Here is a 19,416-nt window from a genome sequence, read left to right on the forward strand (position 1 = left end):
GGAGCCTAATGCTTGCTGAACGCCTGACACTTGTCTATGTGACCTCACTACTCTCAGCTAGACCGCCTTTTTCCTCTGTCTGTAATTGGCAGACACATTTTCCAATCGGAGACGTGGTGTCGAGTTGTTGCCTTGGGACCATCCAATTGTGTGTAGTGGGGGCGGGGTCTGCGAACACAGGCCGCTCCCCGGGCCGGGGACTCGCTTAGAGAATGGCCGCGGCTACCTGCGGCTCTCCCGGAGTGACAGCTCCCGGGTCCCGGGCCGCGGAGCTCTCCCAGCCACCGGGCCGAAGGCGGCGGGGGACGGACTCCCGCCGGAGACAAGCCGCCCTTTTTTTCCTCAATAACATCTCCCTGGATGGGAGACCCCTGTGTCCGGCTCCCCAGCCAGCCTGGGAGGGCCACGAGCAGCCTCCCGGCACCCCAGCTCCTCAGCCCGCTCCAACCAACGGCCCACGGGTCGTGCTGCCCTGGGAGCCTGGCCAGGCCGAGGAGGGACTCGGGGGAAAGGTTGGACTGTACACCCCAAGCTCGGTGCCCTCGCCGGGATTCCTTCAGCCACAGAACAGCCTGACCGGGGACAAACACAGGTGAGTCCGGTTCCCACCCTCAGGGACTGACCCAAATCACCCCTCTTCAGGGGGCTGGTTTAAACATCCCCTCCCCCAACTGTCTCAGGAGGTAAAACCCGAACTACTGCCCCCCTACCCACATAACAGGTGCAGAATATCTGATTGCCCCAAGTTACCCAAATACCCCAGAGACCCCCCTAAACTAACCCCTTAAAGTATCCCAAACTACACTGATTACCCCCTCGTATCATCCCCGGTCCCCCTCTTGTCACCTTTTTTCCATTCACCCCCTTTCACAAGCATCACCCCTAGGCCACTTTGTTTAAGACAACCCCTCATAAGGGTTACCCCGGAGAAACCATTAGACGGACTGTTCTATTACACACTGGGGGGGGGGGGGGGGCATTTTGTATTTTATGATTTTTTTTGTAATAGGATTATTACTGACCAGCTGCCTTTACCGCGCATGATATAGTAATGGGAGGGATTGGTTATGTGGAGAGTTGTCTGTCTGCTAGTCACACAAATCAAACCTTCTCTGCTGGTTTAACTGTAAAGGTCAGATCAGGTTACTGATCTTGTGATCATTTATTGGGGTCTCAATCTGGTGCATTATGATGGATCACAATGCACTTCCAAAGCTTAGAAATAGCTTTTTTTTTCACCTTTTTGTGCCAATTAAAGCCAGGGCATGGCTCAGGTTATGCTGGAATGCTGCTGCAGCCCATTGCCGGTAAGGACGGTCGCACACCGGCCAGGGCAGTCATCTCCTGGGTAGCTGTCACTGTAAGGAACGGCTTTGAGACGCTCCAATAGGCTGACAATTAAATACTAGATGACCTACAATCTAAGGACTATTTAAACATGGTTGCCAGGGAAAGGGGCAGAATGAGGATTTTGGGTGAAGGGTGAGTTGGCGCTACAGTTGGATTATGGATGGCCGCTCGCTGATCTTACTGCCTCGTCTATAAATATCCCAAGAGAACGCAGCTACGCAAACAATCCGGGGCAGTTGTGGGTCATGCCGGCTGAGCAGCGTTCTCCTCGCTGTGTTATTTCATCGCCGTCTCTATTCGCAAATTCGTGGATGTGTAGTGTGAGTGAAAGGCCGCCGCTCGAATGAGGCGCTCCAACAAGTTCATGCTTGACTTGTAAAAATAGCTAAAGGATAATTAAGGGCTGGAAAAAAAATTATTTTTTTTAAACGCCAGAAAGAGGAACACCCACAGGGATCGATATAAAATGGCATGAAAGGTTTAGGAGTCAGATCTAATAACCCAGGAGCCATGGCTACCTACCTATTTTTAACTAGTCTTCTGTTTGTTGCAGTGGCGCCTGACATGGAATAAGTAGTCCGTTCACATAGGGGTTTATTCTCTAAAGGGAGAGTTTGTGGTTTTAACCCTCTCCTTGACATTATAAAGGACCGTTACTGACATGTTTATCCAGCAAAAGGCTCAGCCCTGTATAATGCATGAATCAAAGTGTGAAGAAATCTCACCAATTTAATTATGCATTATGCGGGGCTAGCCAAGCTCTTCCTGCAGCAGAAGCTTGCTGGGGTGACAACTCTTCACTTAGTGAATAAACCCCATAATGTTGCATATTTTAATGTTAACGCAATTGTTGGGTGGATGGGGCCCCCCCACCTCCACGCATTAGATATAACCCTGTTGGTTGTTGAGTGCAGGCATCAGGAACATCTTAATTTAACCTTCCACCGAAGGTACGTGACGAGATTTGTTTACAACATTAACCTAAAGTTCATCTGATTGTCCCAATGCGGCATTAAATATTATAATAATAATTATTGCTCTGGAGATTTATGTGAGGTGTGCTGGGTGACCGCTGTTAGTGCGCCCTTAAATATCCCGGCGTCCGCGTGAACCCATGCCAGGAATCCTTTATAGCCGTTTAATTAACTGCCGCCTTATCTTCTAATTTATAACGTGCAGTTTAAATGAAAATTAAGTTTCATCATTTTTCAATTTAATGGCAAAAGCTGAATTGTAGCCAAGACTTGCTCGCTCGTCCCAGCTGTGCGATGCAGCATTATAATACCAAATATTTGAAGGTTATTCAAGTAAAAAACATACTTTGTGCGCCATCTTGGTTAACGCATAGAAGATAGACTTCACCGGCAGAACGGCCCCCTTCGGCCCGTCAAGTCTGCATGTTTTTTTTCTGCTGTAAAGACTCAGATTGGTTCTTGGTCTTAGAACGGCAGTTCATCTTGATTTCCATCTTTTCTTTTAGAAAACGCCAACTTTCTCATAGAGGGTCCTTGGAGCTCGCAGACGATTGGCCAGAGCCCGCTGCCAATCAGAGGTACTGTATTACGCATCTTCATTCCAGCCAAATCATAATATTGTCATTGTTTGTTGCTGTTGTAACCTTTCCGCTGATAATCTATAAAAACCACCCTCTGTTTTGCCAAATAGTGTATATTGTTAAATATGATACATATTTGTTTCTTTTATGTAACTTTCAGGTCAAAACACCCCCCCGAGTCTCCACGACAGTCTGTGTTGAGGAAAATCCACTTCATTAAAAGCATGCGGCATTATGACACCCGGAATAGCAGGTAAGAGGAAGGCAGAATTATCCAGCCCGTCGATTAATTATCCAGCCTCTGGCTTGTACATATTTTATTTTTTAGGACCAAGACATATGTGGGTAACTCCTCATTCTTATTTGCTCACGTTTGCTCTTTAGAATAATCCTCATCTGTGCGAAAAGGTCAATGTGTGGAGCATTTTCTGTCATCCCGTACGGCGAGAGCCTTCATATCAGGTGAGGATATCATCTCTTTTATCACTTATTGTTCATTTTCTGCATGCCGTGCATCGTGTAGAGTTTATTTCCAAAGCATCTTACTTAGTGTCTTTAATGAAAAGTTAACATCAGCCTTTGCGCTTCAAGGCTCCTGTGCTTCAGTTTCTGGAAGGGATGGGTTTTTGGGTAATTTTGTATCCCGATTCTATAGTGTTTTAATAATTAGATGTGTTGACCTGGTGAGGCATCAGAGCTTCACCCTCTGCGGGAAGAAACCAGACACATCGCTGGCACAACGTTCTCTGAATTAAACAATTGCACGATTTAAAACGTATGCATTCGGTTTCGTACAAATTTTAACTAATTTTGTTAAATTTGTCCGAAAGCAAGGAGGGGCCACCAATGCTTCTCCTCATCCACCACTCTGTCTCCGATTCTGCTTCTCCTCTGCTCTGTCTGCATTATTCTCTCCTGTTCGGGGTACTTCTGCAACAGTGCGAAGGCTCCGCCGTGTTGTGCAAATACTCAGAAGAGGAGAGAAGAATGCAGACGGTAAAGCATGAGAAAAAGTAAAAACAATGAAAATGTATGGACCAAAAATAAAACAAAAATTAGAATTTTTTTGGTCCACGAGTCTACTTTGAAATCTGATTTCTCTGCGAGCTTTAAGCTATTTTCCTGTTTTAATGCAATATTGTGGTGCTGTTTCAGTGATTTGCGAGTGGAGGGGACCAGGCAGCGGCATGCTTCTGGGGGAGTCGCTTCCTCATGCGATACAGTATTCGGTATAGAAGGTGTAGAACTCGGTGCTGAGGGGCAGGTAAGATTACTTTATTCAGTATAGCCGTGACAAGATGCAATTCTCTAAAACATTTCCTTGAAAAACTATTTTTATGTTAAATGATCTTTTCAAGAACAAACAATTCCAGATTCATTGCCCAATACTTGTGCCGGATCATTGCAAGGAGCCTCTGAACGGTCCTTTAAACTTGTGCCTTCATATCCTCCGTTTTTGTTTTGATGATGTATATTTTTTGTTTCATTATTTATATGTATTTTGTTCTTGTCATCACCAGGTGGTTTCTTATGCAAAATATTTATACCCCACAAATGCTCTTGCCAGCCAAAAAAATGAGGGGCAAGCTCCTGTCCCGACACACAGAGTCAGCTCCCATGAACCAACCAAACGAAATGTCTCCTCGTCAAGGTATCCAACGATGGCATCCGGAACAGAGCTGGGTAGATGGTTTTTTTTTTTTTTTTTATATTAATTTTCATCTTTGTAATTTTGAAAAAAAAAATTAACAAAACAATTTATAGAAACTGACATTTGGTTGGGTTGTGTGTTTTATGTTGGCCTTTCCAGGTACAGGAGAAGCAGAAGCTGTAGAATACAACCCTAATATTCTTGATGACCCGCAGTGGCCTTGTGGAAAACACAAGCGTGTTCTCATCTTTGCTTCCTATATGGTAAGTGCTTGATTTCCTGTATTACTTTGTCTTCATGGATCGTGGAATACATAATGCTGACGCGTTTTCCTTTGTGTATGTCACTGGATCTGTCCCGAGAATTGCATTTAAGCTGTACTAGTAGTGTAGGTATGGCTAAAAAGGCAAAAATGTTATCAGATATAATGTATAAGATTTTTTTTGGTGTTTTCTCCTAGACTACTGTGATTGAATACGTGAAGCCATCCGACCTGAAAAAAGATATGAATGAAACATTTAAAGAAAAGTTCCCCCATGTGAAACTGACCTTGAGTAAGATCAGGAGGTAAGGATCTGGGGGCCATATGCAAATGGAACCTTTTTTTTTTTTTTGTGGTGTGCCACATCACGGTGTACGGCCAACAATCTACTTGGTATCTTAGGCTGTGATCTCTTATAGATGCATTGAGTATCTGTCCTTTCTCTTCTTCCCCAGCTTGAAGCGTGAGATAAGGAACGTAGCAGTGGAGTGTAATCTGGAACCGGTTACTGTGGCCATGTCTTACGTCTACTTTGAGAAGCTAGTCCTGCAGGGCAAGGTGAACAAACAGAACCGGAAGCTGTGTGCCGGAGCGTGTGTTCTGCTGGCTGCCAAGATCAGCAGTGACTTTAAGAAACCAGAGTTGAAGCATCTGCTGGATGTAAGTATATCTGTGGGGATCTTGAATTTCTGTGGCACATGTCCTGTATTCAACTTTGTTGCTAAATTGTCTTTATTCCCCCCCCCCCCACAATGCAGAAGTTAGAAGAACGCTTTAGAGCCAATAGACGAGACCTGGTTGGGTTTGAGCTGACTGTTCTTGTTGCTATGGAGCTAGCGCTCTACCTCCCAGAGGCCCAAGTATTACCTCACTTCCGGCGTTTGACGAAGAAGAAGTAGCTGTGACATCACCACGTGCGGGTTCATGCTGCACATCTTTTATTCTCTGGTTCTGTCTTTAATTTTCGTGGGAAATATTTTTATTGATGCTACAAATGACTGTCGTTCAGCACAAGAAAGGAATCCTCTGCATCAGATACCCCTGGGATGGAAAGATGCTAAGCGCATCACAAGGCCAGTTTGAGTTCCCACTGTACATCCCCTTGGAAGATGCTGAAGGATCCCAGCACAGCAGTTAAAGTTAATTGTATGGCAGTATATTTATTGCAGGTTATTTAAACACATTCATGTTACATTGTTTCTCATTCTCGTTTAAAACAATCTTCTTATTTTAATCCAGTGTACTTTTCCTGTGTCCATGTAAATGCATATTTTAAAAATCCCCCTCTTCTGTACCTTTTTAAGACCTTATACTTTCCTAACACATGGGAAAAGCACACTTAACCACTTCAGTGCCTTGGTTTTGTATTACTCTGGCATTGAAGATGTTGAATTAAGTCATGGCTTTAATATGTTTGTGTCCAAATATGCCAATCAAAAAAGCGGATAATTGCGTCAAGCTTAAAAAAGAAAAGCCAAGGAATAGAAACGATTATTATTATTATTTTTCTTTTTTAAGGGAAAAACCGTAAGGCAATAAACGACATTATCCGCATTTGTTTATTTTTCTAACATGAGAATGTGATGCGTGGAAGTTGGATTCTTGAGATTTTGTATTATTGAGATTGTATTATTTGTTTTGGTGATTTTTTTTTTAATATGTTCATATCTATTGCTTCCTGGTATTTGCATTCCAAAAAAAAGTTAACGTTTAACTATTATGCATAGAGATTTAAAGAAGATATGTGCCTAAATGAATCTGGTCTGGTACCAGTAATATTAATTTATTATCTATCTTGCACAAACGTCAGCATAACCTTTTTGCGTTTTTTTTTTTCCCTTTTTATTTTAGAAACTTGAGTATCAACAATCTTTTCAGTACTGTCTCCAAAAAATGTCTTCATTTACAGAATTACTACCGATGTAAAAAATTACTGTAGGTAATATGTGCTGTTTTTCTCTTTGTTCCGTGGCAGTCCTGTCGCCTAGACTATCTGTATTAATATCTTCCACTGTGAGACAGCTTTTCCCTGTATGCAGGTGAGTCTTATTCCGCCAGGGCTTGTGCTTCCCACTAATTCTGTTAGGCGTGCAAGCAAAACGCACTTGGGCTTTAATTTAATGGATATTAACTGTACATTGCTTTTCCTTTACGAGGCGAAGAACTGTGCGTGTTTAGAGAATCTCCTTCTAGAAGGCTTTTTCCCTGTTCTGTTTCATTTTCATGATTATGTCGGAGCGGCTTAAGCTACTGGCGACCGCAATTAAAAACCCCAGCAAATGTCTTGCGTTTAAAAAGGAAGCCCTCGACGTTACATACTTTCATTACGGCACATCGGACGTGCTTTTCCCATGTCTCCCAAGGGCCGGAGAGATGTACAGTTGCACAAAATAACTATCATACTACCTTAATACCATATCATACAGACCTCGTCTGTGCTAAGCCTGCCACTGCCTTTCCGGTTCATAAGTCGAGCTGGCTTAACTTTTTGCCGCATGCTAGGTATACCCTAAATATTGTTGGGTTGCAAAGAAAAGTGTGACGTCACAAACACTATGTTAAAGCAACATAGCACACTACCAAACTCCTACCGGTGATAATAATCGAACGCTTGTGGTTATGTGTATATACATACCTTGCCTTTATGATTTTTCCCCGTCAAGTCTAGATGGACCTGTTGAGAAAAAGCAAAGTTGTGTGATTTCAAAATATCTTGTAGTACTGATCATCTAATGCTGTGGCGATTATGATGGGTCCTCTGTAAGGTCACCGTGATCAGTAGAGAATCAAGAATTGGTTCCAAAAAGTATCCCTTCCCAAAATTATAGAGTTAACCATGGTTCAGGCACCACGTATATTCTTTTACGTTACAATGTGGCCAATAACTATTACTCCAAGTCATATGCACTCCTGTCCAGCAATCATTTATCCATGACCTTCCCGGCAATAAAATGGTTAATGGTTTTGGGACTGTCAAGCAATTTATCATTGGAGATACATTCTACTGAATTCTTTTTATTATTTTTAATATACATATTGAAGGTATGTAATATTGTGTCTGTGAAAGCGACAACTAGAAATCCAATAATATTTGTGTGTGTTACGAGGTTTTGCTTAATGCCATATCGTGTCTAATTTTATATGGTTCTGGTGTTTCCAGAATAGTTGATGCCAATGAAAACAATCCTTTGGAATTTGTGTAGATATTGTGTGTTTCTTCCAGTAAAACGATCCCAGCACCTTGTTTTTTATTTCATTCTGATGTGTTCCTACCGATGCGTTTGTGACTTTACAAAGTAGATGTGAATAAAGTTTTTTTTAAAATACATATTTTTAAAGCTGATTTACAAAATTGTGGCTTTTTTGTGTAAATGTTCTTTAATTTTGAGCATCTTATTGGAAAACAAAATCATATATATATATATATATTTATTATTATTATTATTATTATTATTATATTCAGTTTAACGAGACTTACGAAGAATTCCAGCCAGTCGTTTAGATGTTGTGGTATCCTACTGGATTAAATACCTCTCCAATTTGTATTATTCTTTGCGGTAACGTTGTGGATGGAGAACCCATTGAGAAGGTTGTGTTTTTTCTGAGATTACCGTAAAGATTAGTAACTAAATTGTTCTAGAATGATCCCTTTATGGTAACAAATTTAGCAAGAGTTAAAGCGACACTCCAGCCATCGTAGATACTTTAAGCTGTATTATAGTTGGTCCCTTTAAATTGCTGTGGCGTCTCCATTGCATAATGCCCCCTTTATGAATTTACCCCTCTGCCTGCCCCCCAGCTATACACGTGATTGAATGAGTATGCGTGATTGAGGGAATGAATCTGTGAATGAATGAATTTGTGTGTGTGTGATAGAATGGATGTGTAAGTGCTGGAACCTAGGCATGACTGGACTGTGATTGCTGTTAGCAATCACACTCTATCATGGCAAGTCAGCCAGTACATGCTGAAACCTGGCTTGTGTACTGATGCTGCCAGCAGTATGGGGTCTGCACTTACAGCCACCCTGTACCAGCATGTACTGGCTGGCTTGGGGTGATAGGAGTGAGATTGCTAACAGCAATCACAGTCCCATCATGCCTAGGTTCCAGCATTTACTGGTTGCCTGGGTATTGTTAGGGATATTAATGAGACAAAATAGGCAAAACCAATATTTTGTCACACACACAAAATAACGACGCTACCGAATATTGTAGTACCACATCCACAATATGAATTTAAGGAGATACCCTATATTTTATCTCCGATCCTAAATTCTTTCAGATCACCGAAAATTATAATTCAAATCAGATATATATCACCAAAATAATCAATCAAAAAATATTTATTGTAAATACAATTTATAAAATCTATATATGGGTCACACAGTGCATAATATAAAACACAAAGTTCTTAAAACATGTCAAAAATGAATCAATTCAAATACAATATATTATCGATAGTTATCAATATGAATTAGTACTATATGAGTCTAACACACAATTAATTTCCAGTCCACTCAGCAACCAAAAATTTATAATAATCAGGGCAGTAATAAAGATATCACTATCTCTCTTATATTAGTTTAACTAATATGACAAATTAAAAAGTAATTTAATAATGTCTACGAGTATTAGTGAAGTTCCTAATAGATGCAAATGATGTCAAACTTCATCTACAGGTAAAAATACCTTTTCATTATTGTTATTATCACGGGTTATAAGCTGCAGTCTCACAAGCCGTCATATACAATAATGCAATATACTATTTCCCAGAAACAGGGAATTCTATACGAAGAAGACAAAATTCATCTCTATTCAGAATAATAAAACAATTATATTTACCACCACTTGTTGCTGTTGTCCAACTGGTCCTTGTAGAAGTTAATCCAGGTTCAGTGGCAAGAAATTAAGTGGGAAAGAATATAACTTTCTAAAAGTTATATAGGTTAGAACTCAAAGTAACTCCAAGAGTGAAATATGGTGCCAGGATCTTTAGATTCCAATTCTCTGGGGTAAATTTGGTGAATCAGTCCGTCCTTTTCCTTTTTCTTTTTTTCTCTTAATTATCCAAGACATAAGCTTAAAAACAGAGCTTATTATCATAGCCTCCACCTCTTGATTGGAATTCTCCAATCATAACGGTGGGTTTTACCCATTAAAATTAGGATTTCTACTCATATTTACACCGTTGTAATTTCTTAATTTACCTGTGAGTGACGCTCTGGTCTAAGAATTAATTTAAAACCATTACATATGTGTTTGGAATTTATCCTTGGTCACCCTAATCGCCAGGTGTTACCTCCTAGATAGTAACTCAGGCCTTGGTAGTCTTACCATGTATCCCCCATTCCAAGTTACATTTCTAAAGATATGCAGCGTCTACTCCTTAACTTTCTCATGGAAGATAACATTAATTGTATCATATATTCGCTGAAACATCTATATACATGAATACTCCTTTGTTCTCTATTATAGAGGGAACAAGGACAAAAAGAAATCATCACTACATGATTAAGTAAAATAAAATGGCTCTGACTCCATTTTGTGTTCATGTAAAGTACAGAATATATGGAATACATGTTTTCTATGATAAAATATCTGACATAATCCCCCCTTTAGATTATGACAAAGCAAAATCCAGTTTGCTTTAGAATGATCTAAACAAACGTCAGATAGTATATTTACGACTTCAAATCATGTTGTCCGACATGGGACATGCAGGGGTATAATGCACAGATTGGAACACTTTTGCTCCTGTAAGAGAAGTCATTAATGAAAATTTTACAGTAGGAATAATTAGCCATATAATAACTGTTACAATCATCAAACCAAAAATGATGTCGTTGTAATATGCCCAATCCACATTGTGTATGATATTGGTATCTTGTTCTGTGTACTTATAAGCGTCAACAGAAATATTATTCTTCCTGATAGACATCTGTATCGTATGGTTAGGTTTATGGTCAAGCAGATATTGGAGATCAGGATTAATAGGAATATCAAGATTTTGAAATGCATCAACCATTTGAACTTCCCCTTCCCAAACATCGGTACTAGCAGGGTACAAAGTAACAGTGCCTACAGTAATACGCGAGTCTTGGGGTACCTTGATGAGTGACACTGGAGATGGCAAGGCTATCACCTTATTAGTCACTTGATCTCTCCGAAATATACTCATGTTTTTGTACAGAGTACTGACCAACCATCTATCTTTTACCAAGATAGCATGTACTGGAGCATTATCACCAGTTTTTGTCATAGTTACTTGACACTTTTCAGAACCGTGCTTAATATATTCAATTCCACATAAGGCATTAGTAGAATCATATATAAAAGGATTCCCGTCACACTGAAAATTATTGTCCTTAAATTTAACACATTCTGTCAAAATAGGTATTGAATACCAATCTGGTACCCATGGTTGAAAAGCCAACACAGCAGGGGTTTGGATTCTGACATGGATCTCATCCTTCCATGTTCCAACATTATGTATGGTTTTCAACTGAAAAATATTTCGTGGGGTAACATACGGGATTGATAATAAGAAACATATTTCCATTCTCTCTGGATCAATGTAAAGAGGAAGAGCACTTCCCATTTCATAGGCCAGATTTAGTTGCATGGGTTCCACAGTATTGCCATCGACTTTTGTAATCATTTTACGAACGATATCGTCTGAAACAAAATATAAAGGAATGTGTCCTCTGGTTAAATCAGTCATTCCAGATTGCACTTCGTCCAAAAATGAAAGTGTGTGGAATAATATCGGGTCGTGCACAAACAAAAGTTCACGTTTGAATTGTTCATGACTTTGGTGCAAATTAATGGAGTGAGAGATTAATTTGGAATGCATATTTGTGGTTACAATGGTATCATTTACCATAACCATTAAATCTACTAGATACTCTCTTTGTCGTTCCATTTCCCGATGAATAGCATTGATTTCTCCTTTTAAGCCTCGAATTTCGCTCTCCAAAGTTTGAACAGAAACAGAGTTTGCAGCAGACATACCGGTTGCAACGACTGCACCTATGGCTGTACATACCAAGGCAACAATTAAGGCAACAAGGAATCTTTTAGCTCGATGATCCATTGTAATGGAGCTCGATACAAACGGCTTCCTGGCTTGTTCCAAAATTTCTTGAACGCGTCTTTGTGCTCTTTCAAGATGCATCTGGTACCAGGCCTTTAATTCAGGGAGCTGCATCGATGAAACGTTGTACTGTTTTTCGTTGGAGATCTTCGGGTCTAAGCTGACAAACACACGTTGTGTTAGGATCCTCTTTTCTGTAAGGATGAATCCAGGAGCTTCTTGGATCATGATACCAGAGGATGGTCCAGGCTCTGCGATCGGTTCCATCCGCATCTCGTGACACAGAAGTAATATGATCCAGATGATCGCCACATCCTTCTTGGACATCTTTCAGGATTTGAATCCTTGTCTTAATATTCAAAAATAAGAATAGTATGAGTATACGTACTTATAATATCACTTGACATTAAAACATAGCTATCCAATCTACCTATCAATCTTAAAATAGTTGCTGGATGGTATGGAAATCAACTTTATGGATATACATTATCACATAACATAACCACATGTCAAGTTGTATACGATACCACATTGTTGACTTGGATCTTCTGATTTCACACCGATGTTCAGTCTTCTAACTCAGAATCATTATCTATAATTCTTAACTGAGATCTGGGATGACAAGAACGCAATTGGTTAATATGAACCCATTTTTCAACAAAATCACCATCTTTAGGAATCTTGATCTTATAAGCTACTGGTGAAATCTTGTCAATTATAACATATGGACCCTTCCAAGAAGGTAGAAACTTATTTTCCTTTACTTGGTTTCGTGCAAAATTATACAGATAAACTTGGTCGGAGATTTCATATTCTTTCTTAGTAGTCTTCAGATCATAGTAGGTTTTAGCACTGATTGCTGCTTTTCCTAGATTCTTTTGTGCAAAAGCAAATGCATATTGAAGATGTTTACGTAGATTTTCAACATACTGATGGGTTGTTGCAGCGTTGATCAAATTATGATCAGATGTGCGATATAGCAAATGTTGTGGTAAAACCATCTTCCTGCCTGTCATCAATTCAAAAGGTGACATCTTAGTGGCGGTACTAGGTGTAGCTCTAATAGCCATTAGAACTAAGGGCAATTTAACATCCCAGTCCTTGCCAGATTCTTTCACATACTTTTTGAGTATATTTACTATGGACTGGTTATAACGCTCTACCCCTCCGCTAGAAGCTGCACGGTAGGCGATATGTAACTTGCGTTTCACGCCTAGGGTTTTCCACATTTTTGTCATCACTTCGCTTGTGAAATGACTTCCACGATCTGACTCGATTCTCTGAGGAAGGGCAAATCTGGAAAATACATGATTGATTAGTAATGCTGCACACACAGAACTAGTGTTCTCTTTGCATGGAATACATTCTACCCATTTGGTGAACATACATGTAACAGTTAACATATACTTGTTACCTCTTGAGGATCTAGTTACAGGTCCTATGAAATCGATTTGTATGTCAGACCAAGGTAGAGACATTCCTCGTTTCTGAAGTGGTGCACGATGAGTTGGAGCATGAGGTTGGAATTGCGGACAAATCAAACATCCTCGACAATAAGTTTGCACATCTCTTAGCATATGTGGCCAATAGGCATAATCACGCAGTATTTCGTAGGTGATCTTATCCCCACGATGACCAGATGTAGGTGCATCATGTGGGTTTGCAACAATAAACCTCTAAAGGTGGTAGGAACTACCCATTGTTGTATGCCATGTTTGGATGTTCTGATCAGCAATCCATCCATTAAATTGAATTGGACTTTATATCTCATTAAGATTCGCAAGTCCTCATTATCCTTACAATCATCATCAGTGATAGGATTGGCAATAGGATCTTTTATATACTCATAAAATCGACCAATAACGGGATCGTTCTTTTGACTAGTGATCAGATCCTCATTGGGAAATTCTTGACTCCATTGTGCAATATTAAGGTCCACTTCATTTCTAGCTTGCTGTCTAGTTATGGCTTCAATCTGAATTGATCCAATAAGATCATCAATGTTAAAAAGTTCTCCATTGATGGCTGCCTGTTTTGCTAATGAATCAGCCAAATCATTACCTTCTTTATCGATACTTTGTATCTTAGAATGACCTTTGGTTTTCTTCCAATAAATGGTCAAATCATGTTTGATTACCAATTCATCAATCTTACAAAACAGCTTACCATGCTTCACAGGTTTGTTGTTACTTCTCAGCATTTGGTTACGTTTCCAGCTAGGCAGATATTCGACAAAGCTATTGCGCACGTAGTTAGAATCGGTTATGATAAATTCTTTAACACCATATTCAATTGCCATTTGAATGGCCTTATATACGGCACAAAGTTCAGCTATCTGACTGCTTTTAGGACCAATGCTGTATCCTACAGATATATTTGGATAATCACCTGTCCAGGTGATTCCAATACCTGCAACCAATTTCCGTTCATTAATAATGGTGATATGATATGAACAACCATCTATGTATACACACGATAGTGGTCGACAATATTCCTCGTCATACGCTTTATAAGGAGAAAGTAATTGTTCCTCTAGGAAATCATCTCCGGTAGAGTTATCATCCAGAGGTAGAGCAGCACAATCATGTAGATCTGCTAGTCCCTGGGCAACTACGTTCTTCTTATTTTGATTATAACGGACTTCTAACGGCCATCCCTGTAAGAATAAAGTCCATGCAGTAATTCTACTATTAGAAAGATTACCGTCTCGTATCCTGTCGCTCTGCAAATATTGTAGAGGTTGGTGAGCAGTTTCTACAATAATCTTCTCGCCGTGGATATAGCTCCGAAAATTCTGTAATGCCCATACCGTAGACAATAAAGCTTTCTCACAGTTGTTGAATTTCACTTCAACCGGTGACAAGGTTTTGCTTGCATATGCGATGACTTTGTTCAGATTGTCCTGTTTTTGATACAAAACCGCACTTATACTTAAATTAGTAAATCCGGTTTCCAGATAGAAAGGCTTACCTCCCTCCGGATATGCCAAACAGGGTGCCTGAGTGAGTTTTCTCCTCAGCTCGTCTATGGCTTTGTCCTGGGCTTCCCCCCAGTTCCATCTTACGTCTTTCTTAAGCAGCTGTAAAAGAGGTTTTGTTAGTTCTGCATAGTTATCAATAAACTTACGGGAATAATTAATCATTCCTAGAAATGATCTTAATTCTTTGACATTGGTAGGAGTTTTGGCATTCAGAACGGCTTCAACTTTCTTCTTCTGTGGACTTAACCCCTCAGAAGTTACCTCGTGTCCAAGGAAGTTGACTTTGGTACGACACCATTGGGCTTTCTGTAATGAGAGTTTAACTCCTGCCTCTCTTAATTGAGTAAGAACATGTCGGATCTCCAGAATATGTTTATCAAAAGATGTACTTTTAAGTAAAATATCATCCACATAGGCCAAGGTTCCCCTTTCAAATGCGTCAGGCATAACTTTATGCATGAATACAGCAAATTCATGACCAGAATTTATGTAACCAAAAGGCATCCGGGTCCAAGTATACTGCTGTTTTCCAAATGTAAAGGCCAACTTGTATTGGTCCTCCTTGTGTACCGGAATAGTCCAGTATCCCTGGGCACAATCTAGGGCAGTAAATATTTTGGATCCTTGCATTTGTACCAAGTATTGGTCTATGTAGGGTACAGGCCATCCAGACATATACACACGTTTATTTAGCTGTCTTAAATCAGCACACAAACGCCATTGACCATTAGGCTTCAGAATTCCTAGGATGGGGTTATTATACGAACTGTGCACCGAACGGATAATGCCCCGGTCCTTTAAATTCCGAATGATATCCTGTAGCGCATCATAGGACGCTAAAGGTAGTCTATATTGCTTGATACATACGGGTGGTAGATCGGGATCAGTCTGGATCCTAGCGACATGAAGGTTAGTAAAACCACAATCATAAGAATCTTTGGCAAAGATCTCTTGGAACTCCATTAGAATTTCCCTTAGCTGTTGACGTTCATTGTCGTTAGAGCAAGCATCAGCCATGGATATCTGTTCTTCCACCCTTTCCTGAAATCCAGGAAAAACTGCAGGTTGACCTATTTCAAAGGATTCCTCAAGTTTAGAGGTTAGGTCCTCTCCAGGTAGATTAATTTTCTTTTGGTCATGATATTCTTGTTCATCAATTAGGTGGTCAAAGACGATGGAGGATTCTTCAATCCTGCACGAACCTTCACCTATATTGAAAGGATAAACAGATTGGATAGTGAATAAACCTTCTGGAATAGAATTAAACGTTTGTTCCACTATTTGTTCTTCTGTCAGATATTCTTCAGGAATGAGACCTATTACATGATTTTGAAATCCAAAAGTATAATATTCTGAATCCAATGCCAAACCTACAACAGTAACTTTGGATAAGGTAATATTATGAGGTGCAATGTTGTTTATAACAACATAAATAGGGTTTCCATGAATATTTACCATTGGTGTAGGTGTTACCATGATACCTAGCTGTTGCATCCGATTGGATAAGCAGATAAATGCATTAGGATTTCTCAATCTCTGGCCTTTCTTAACCTGTATGGGTAGAAGAAAGTTACTACTCCCTTGTGGAATGGTTACATCTTCAGGTACTTGAACACTGACTGCATATGGCAGTAACTGTGCCGATTTCAGTGCTTCATCTTCATCCTGAAATTCACAAGGATCGCCTTTTAACCTGGTCCAAAGATTAGAATTAATCAGATCCAGATGGATAGCAAAGCGATGTATGACATCATTTCCCACATAAATCTGGTAACGAGGTTCGTCCAACACCAGAAACAAATGTTTGGCTGTCTTATTTCCGATAGAAATGGATAACAAACATTTTGCTATAATATTATGGCTATCCGATTCGCCGTCCAGATTATGGATCCACCTGTCTTGGGGAGAAAGATACCAGATCATTTTAGGATTAGCGATCTGTTTTAACAGACTTTTGCTGATATAGCTGTTTTCGATCTCCAAGTTCAGCTTGGCATTCTTACTTCTCCCTAGATCATTCACTTGAACAGGAAAAAATTAATTGTTATTAACCCTTTCAATTTTGTCAAGGAATTGAACATGACCTGCTGATTCCACAGATTCCACATAATCCCTGTGAAGAGAAATGGTTAAAATATCGCCTTCCAGAGATACATTTCGGATCCTTTCCGGTTGAACTTTTATGGAATGATCATCTGCAGGGGAAATAAAATCATTAACCTGCAAAACAGTAACATCAGATGACTGACTATTCCTAAAATGAATTTCAATTGAGTCCGGCCTTTCCTCAACCACATGGCAATTACGCCTGGATTGCTGATGAGACTTATCATATGGAACGGGTACTTTGGTTTGTGACCATACAATCCCATTCACACAATCTATGATTACATTAAGTCTTCTGAGTATATCTATACCCAGAATCAATCGGTCATAGGGGAGATTTACCACTATTACCGGGTGTCTCAAAGTCTTATTACCTATGGTAAACTTTAACCAGGTAGAACCTACGACATGAAGGGAATTACCTCCAACACTCAATAGAGTATTTGGAAAATCTCTTAGCTTTGGCTTTTCCGCTGCTAAGTCCATTACCTTCTGAAAGTACACATTTGACAATATAGTTGCCTGTGACCCAGTGTCAATTAACCCCATGAAGGGATGTGGTAATGAATCCTGTACATTTACAGAGACATAATATCTTCCTTCATATTCTTCTAGTTCACATAAGAACTTAGAATGTGTCAGCATATCACTTGTCTTCCATACGTTACCTGTCACGGCAGTAGTTCCAACCTGTACTGATGTGTGCACATCCTTACCCACTAGTTCTTCTTTCTCATGAATGTCTTGAGCATTCAAGCTGTTACTAGTAGTCGGCATCTCATCGGTTAACTCCTTCAGAGTCGGCTCCTGGGAACTAGGTGCTTTTAAAGACAAGTTAGCTTGCGGACTCATTTGGTCTGGCTGCAATATAGAAGACAAAGTTACAGACACGTCCCCCCTAGCCAAAAGTGGAGGGACCACATAGGTTTTACCATCATTATTAACACAATCATCTGATAGATGATGAGGATCTGGAAGTAAAACAGGGTTAGGAATTATATCATCTGATAACCATCCCTGCATTGCCACATCGGCTTTAACTTCGTTATGATCTATTGCGGGGGAGCTGGCATTGTGGCAGGACCTGCCCCTAAAAAAGGATTGGTGGTCACTGTAGCCATAGTTTGACTTAGTTTAGTCATTTGCTCCGTTAACAATTTGATTTGGTCACTCATTTGATTTACATGATGACGTAAATTGTTTTTCCCATTCCTGTACTGCCTATTAGGTTTGGAGTTATTTGGCTGAGACTGTTGGGAGTTATCAGACTCAGACTGACTGGATCTGTCCCTATTAGTCCTGTAAAATTTCCTCCTTGCCTGAGGGTTTTTCTTCCACTGGGAATTACCCTTCCTCCACTGTGGATTCTTTTTGGCAGTAGGACTTTGTCCTTTGTTATCCTGGGATTCCACATTAGGAGTTTTAGGCCTGACAACAGGTGAGGCTGTAGCCGATTCCTGTTTCTGAGGTTTTGGGGATTTAACCACCTCAGCATAGCTTCTCTTTTTCTGAGATTCTAATCCCAGATGGGCTTGGGTTTCTGCCACCTCTTGTCCATGATATTTCTGACTCTTTTTGTCAGGCAAATCATCATTGGCATGCAATACTGTATACAGTGTCATGCATTCATTAACAAGCCAATCTAACGAGCAATCGCTATCATAATCTCTAGCAAGATTTGTCCGAATTGGAGAAGGCATTGCATAGAAGAAAAGATCACGGAATTCTCGAGAATCATATCTGGGCTTACGTTCTGTAAGAGAATAAGCTTTCTTTAGAACAGTTAAAAACTCTCTAGGACTTTGGTGAGGCCTACATTTCAGATTATACACAGCCTTTTTAGCGGCTGAGACAGTTTTATACTGTCCAAACTCAATCTTAATCTCATATTTCATTTTAGACCAAGATAGGGTTCGCATACTTTGTAAGCCTTCAAAGTAATGTCTGTGATGACTTGAAAAAGTCCACGACACATAGTGCTTCTTGTTGGAATCATCATCCATTCCCAAAAACTGCATTGCCCTTTCAAATGATTCTAAATGATCAGCAATATTAGCTGTGCTTTTTTTAGAAAATTCAGCAACAGTCTCCTTAAGGAATTTAATTACCTTAGGGACATCATAGACAGGTACGGGTAATTTCTTAGTACCCTTTACTGCTCCTTTAAAGTTACGGGAGCGCCCGTCTGATCTGTGTGTTCTGGCCGTATTGGCACCTTGTAACATCACAGAGGGTTCACCTGAAACATGACCTTCTGAATAAACGGAAGATTCACCATCACTTTCATCAGAATCAGAGGAATCGCGTGTATCAGACAATGTAACCTTCTGATTCCGCTGTGATTGGACAGAAACCACCTGGTTAACCTGTTCTTGTAGAGTTTGTAATTGCTTACTTAAACTCAGAACAGTAGACTC

General features: G+C 40.0%; 1 protein-coding gene across 1 annotated transcript; it reads left to right on the plus strand.

The window, feature by feature from the left end:
- The first annotated feature begins 212 nt into the window (after nt 1-212).
- LOC149279257 (CDK5 and ABL1 enzyme substrate 2-like) lies at nt 213-5,717 on the plus strand. Its single transcript, XM_089501399.1, has 9 exons — nt 213-592; nt 3,066-3,158; nt 3,290-3,367; nt 4,061-4,169; nt 4,426-4,588; nt 4,722-4,819; nt 5,017-5,123; nt 5,274-5,478; nt 5,577-5,717. The coding sequence occupies exons 1-9, from the start codon at nt 213-215 to the stop codon at nt 5,715-5,717; spliced, it is 1,374 nt and encodes a 457-aa protein (XP_089357525.1).
- The last annotated feature ends 13,699 nt before the right edge of the window (nt 5,718-19,416 follow it).

This window comes from Sceloporus occidentalis, unplaced genomic scaffold (assembly GCF_023333645.1).
Source record: "Sceloporus occidentalis isolate IW3139 unplaced genomic scaffold, rSceOcc1.0.p SCAF_173, whole genome shotgun sequence".
Classification (NCBI taxonomy): domain Eukaryota; kingdom Metazoa; phylum Chordata; class Lepidosauria; order Squamata; family Phrynosomatidae; genus Sceloporus; species Sceloporus occidentalis.

Excerpts from the sequence above, each read along its gene's own strand:
- LOC149279257 (XM_089501399.1), top strand. The coding sequence starts at position 213 with ATGGCCGCGGCTACCTGCGGCTCTCCCGGAGTGACAGCTCCCGGGTCC. Across the intron at positions 5,124-5,273 it reads ACCTTGAGTAAGATCAGGAG|CTTGAAGCGTGAGATAAGGA; the intron begins GTAAGGATCTGG and ends CTTCTTCCCCAG. Across the intron at positions 5,479-5,576 it reads AGTTGAAGCATCTGCTGGAT|AAGTTAGAAGAACGCTTTAG; the intron begins GTAAGTATATCT and ends CCCACAATGCAG.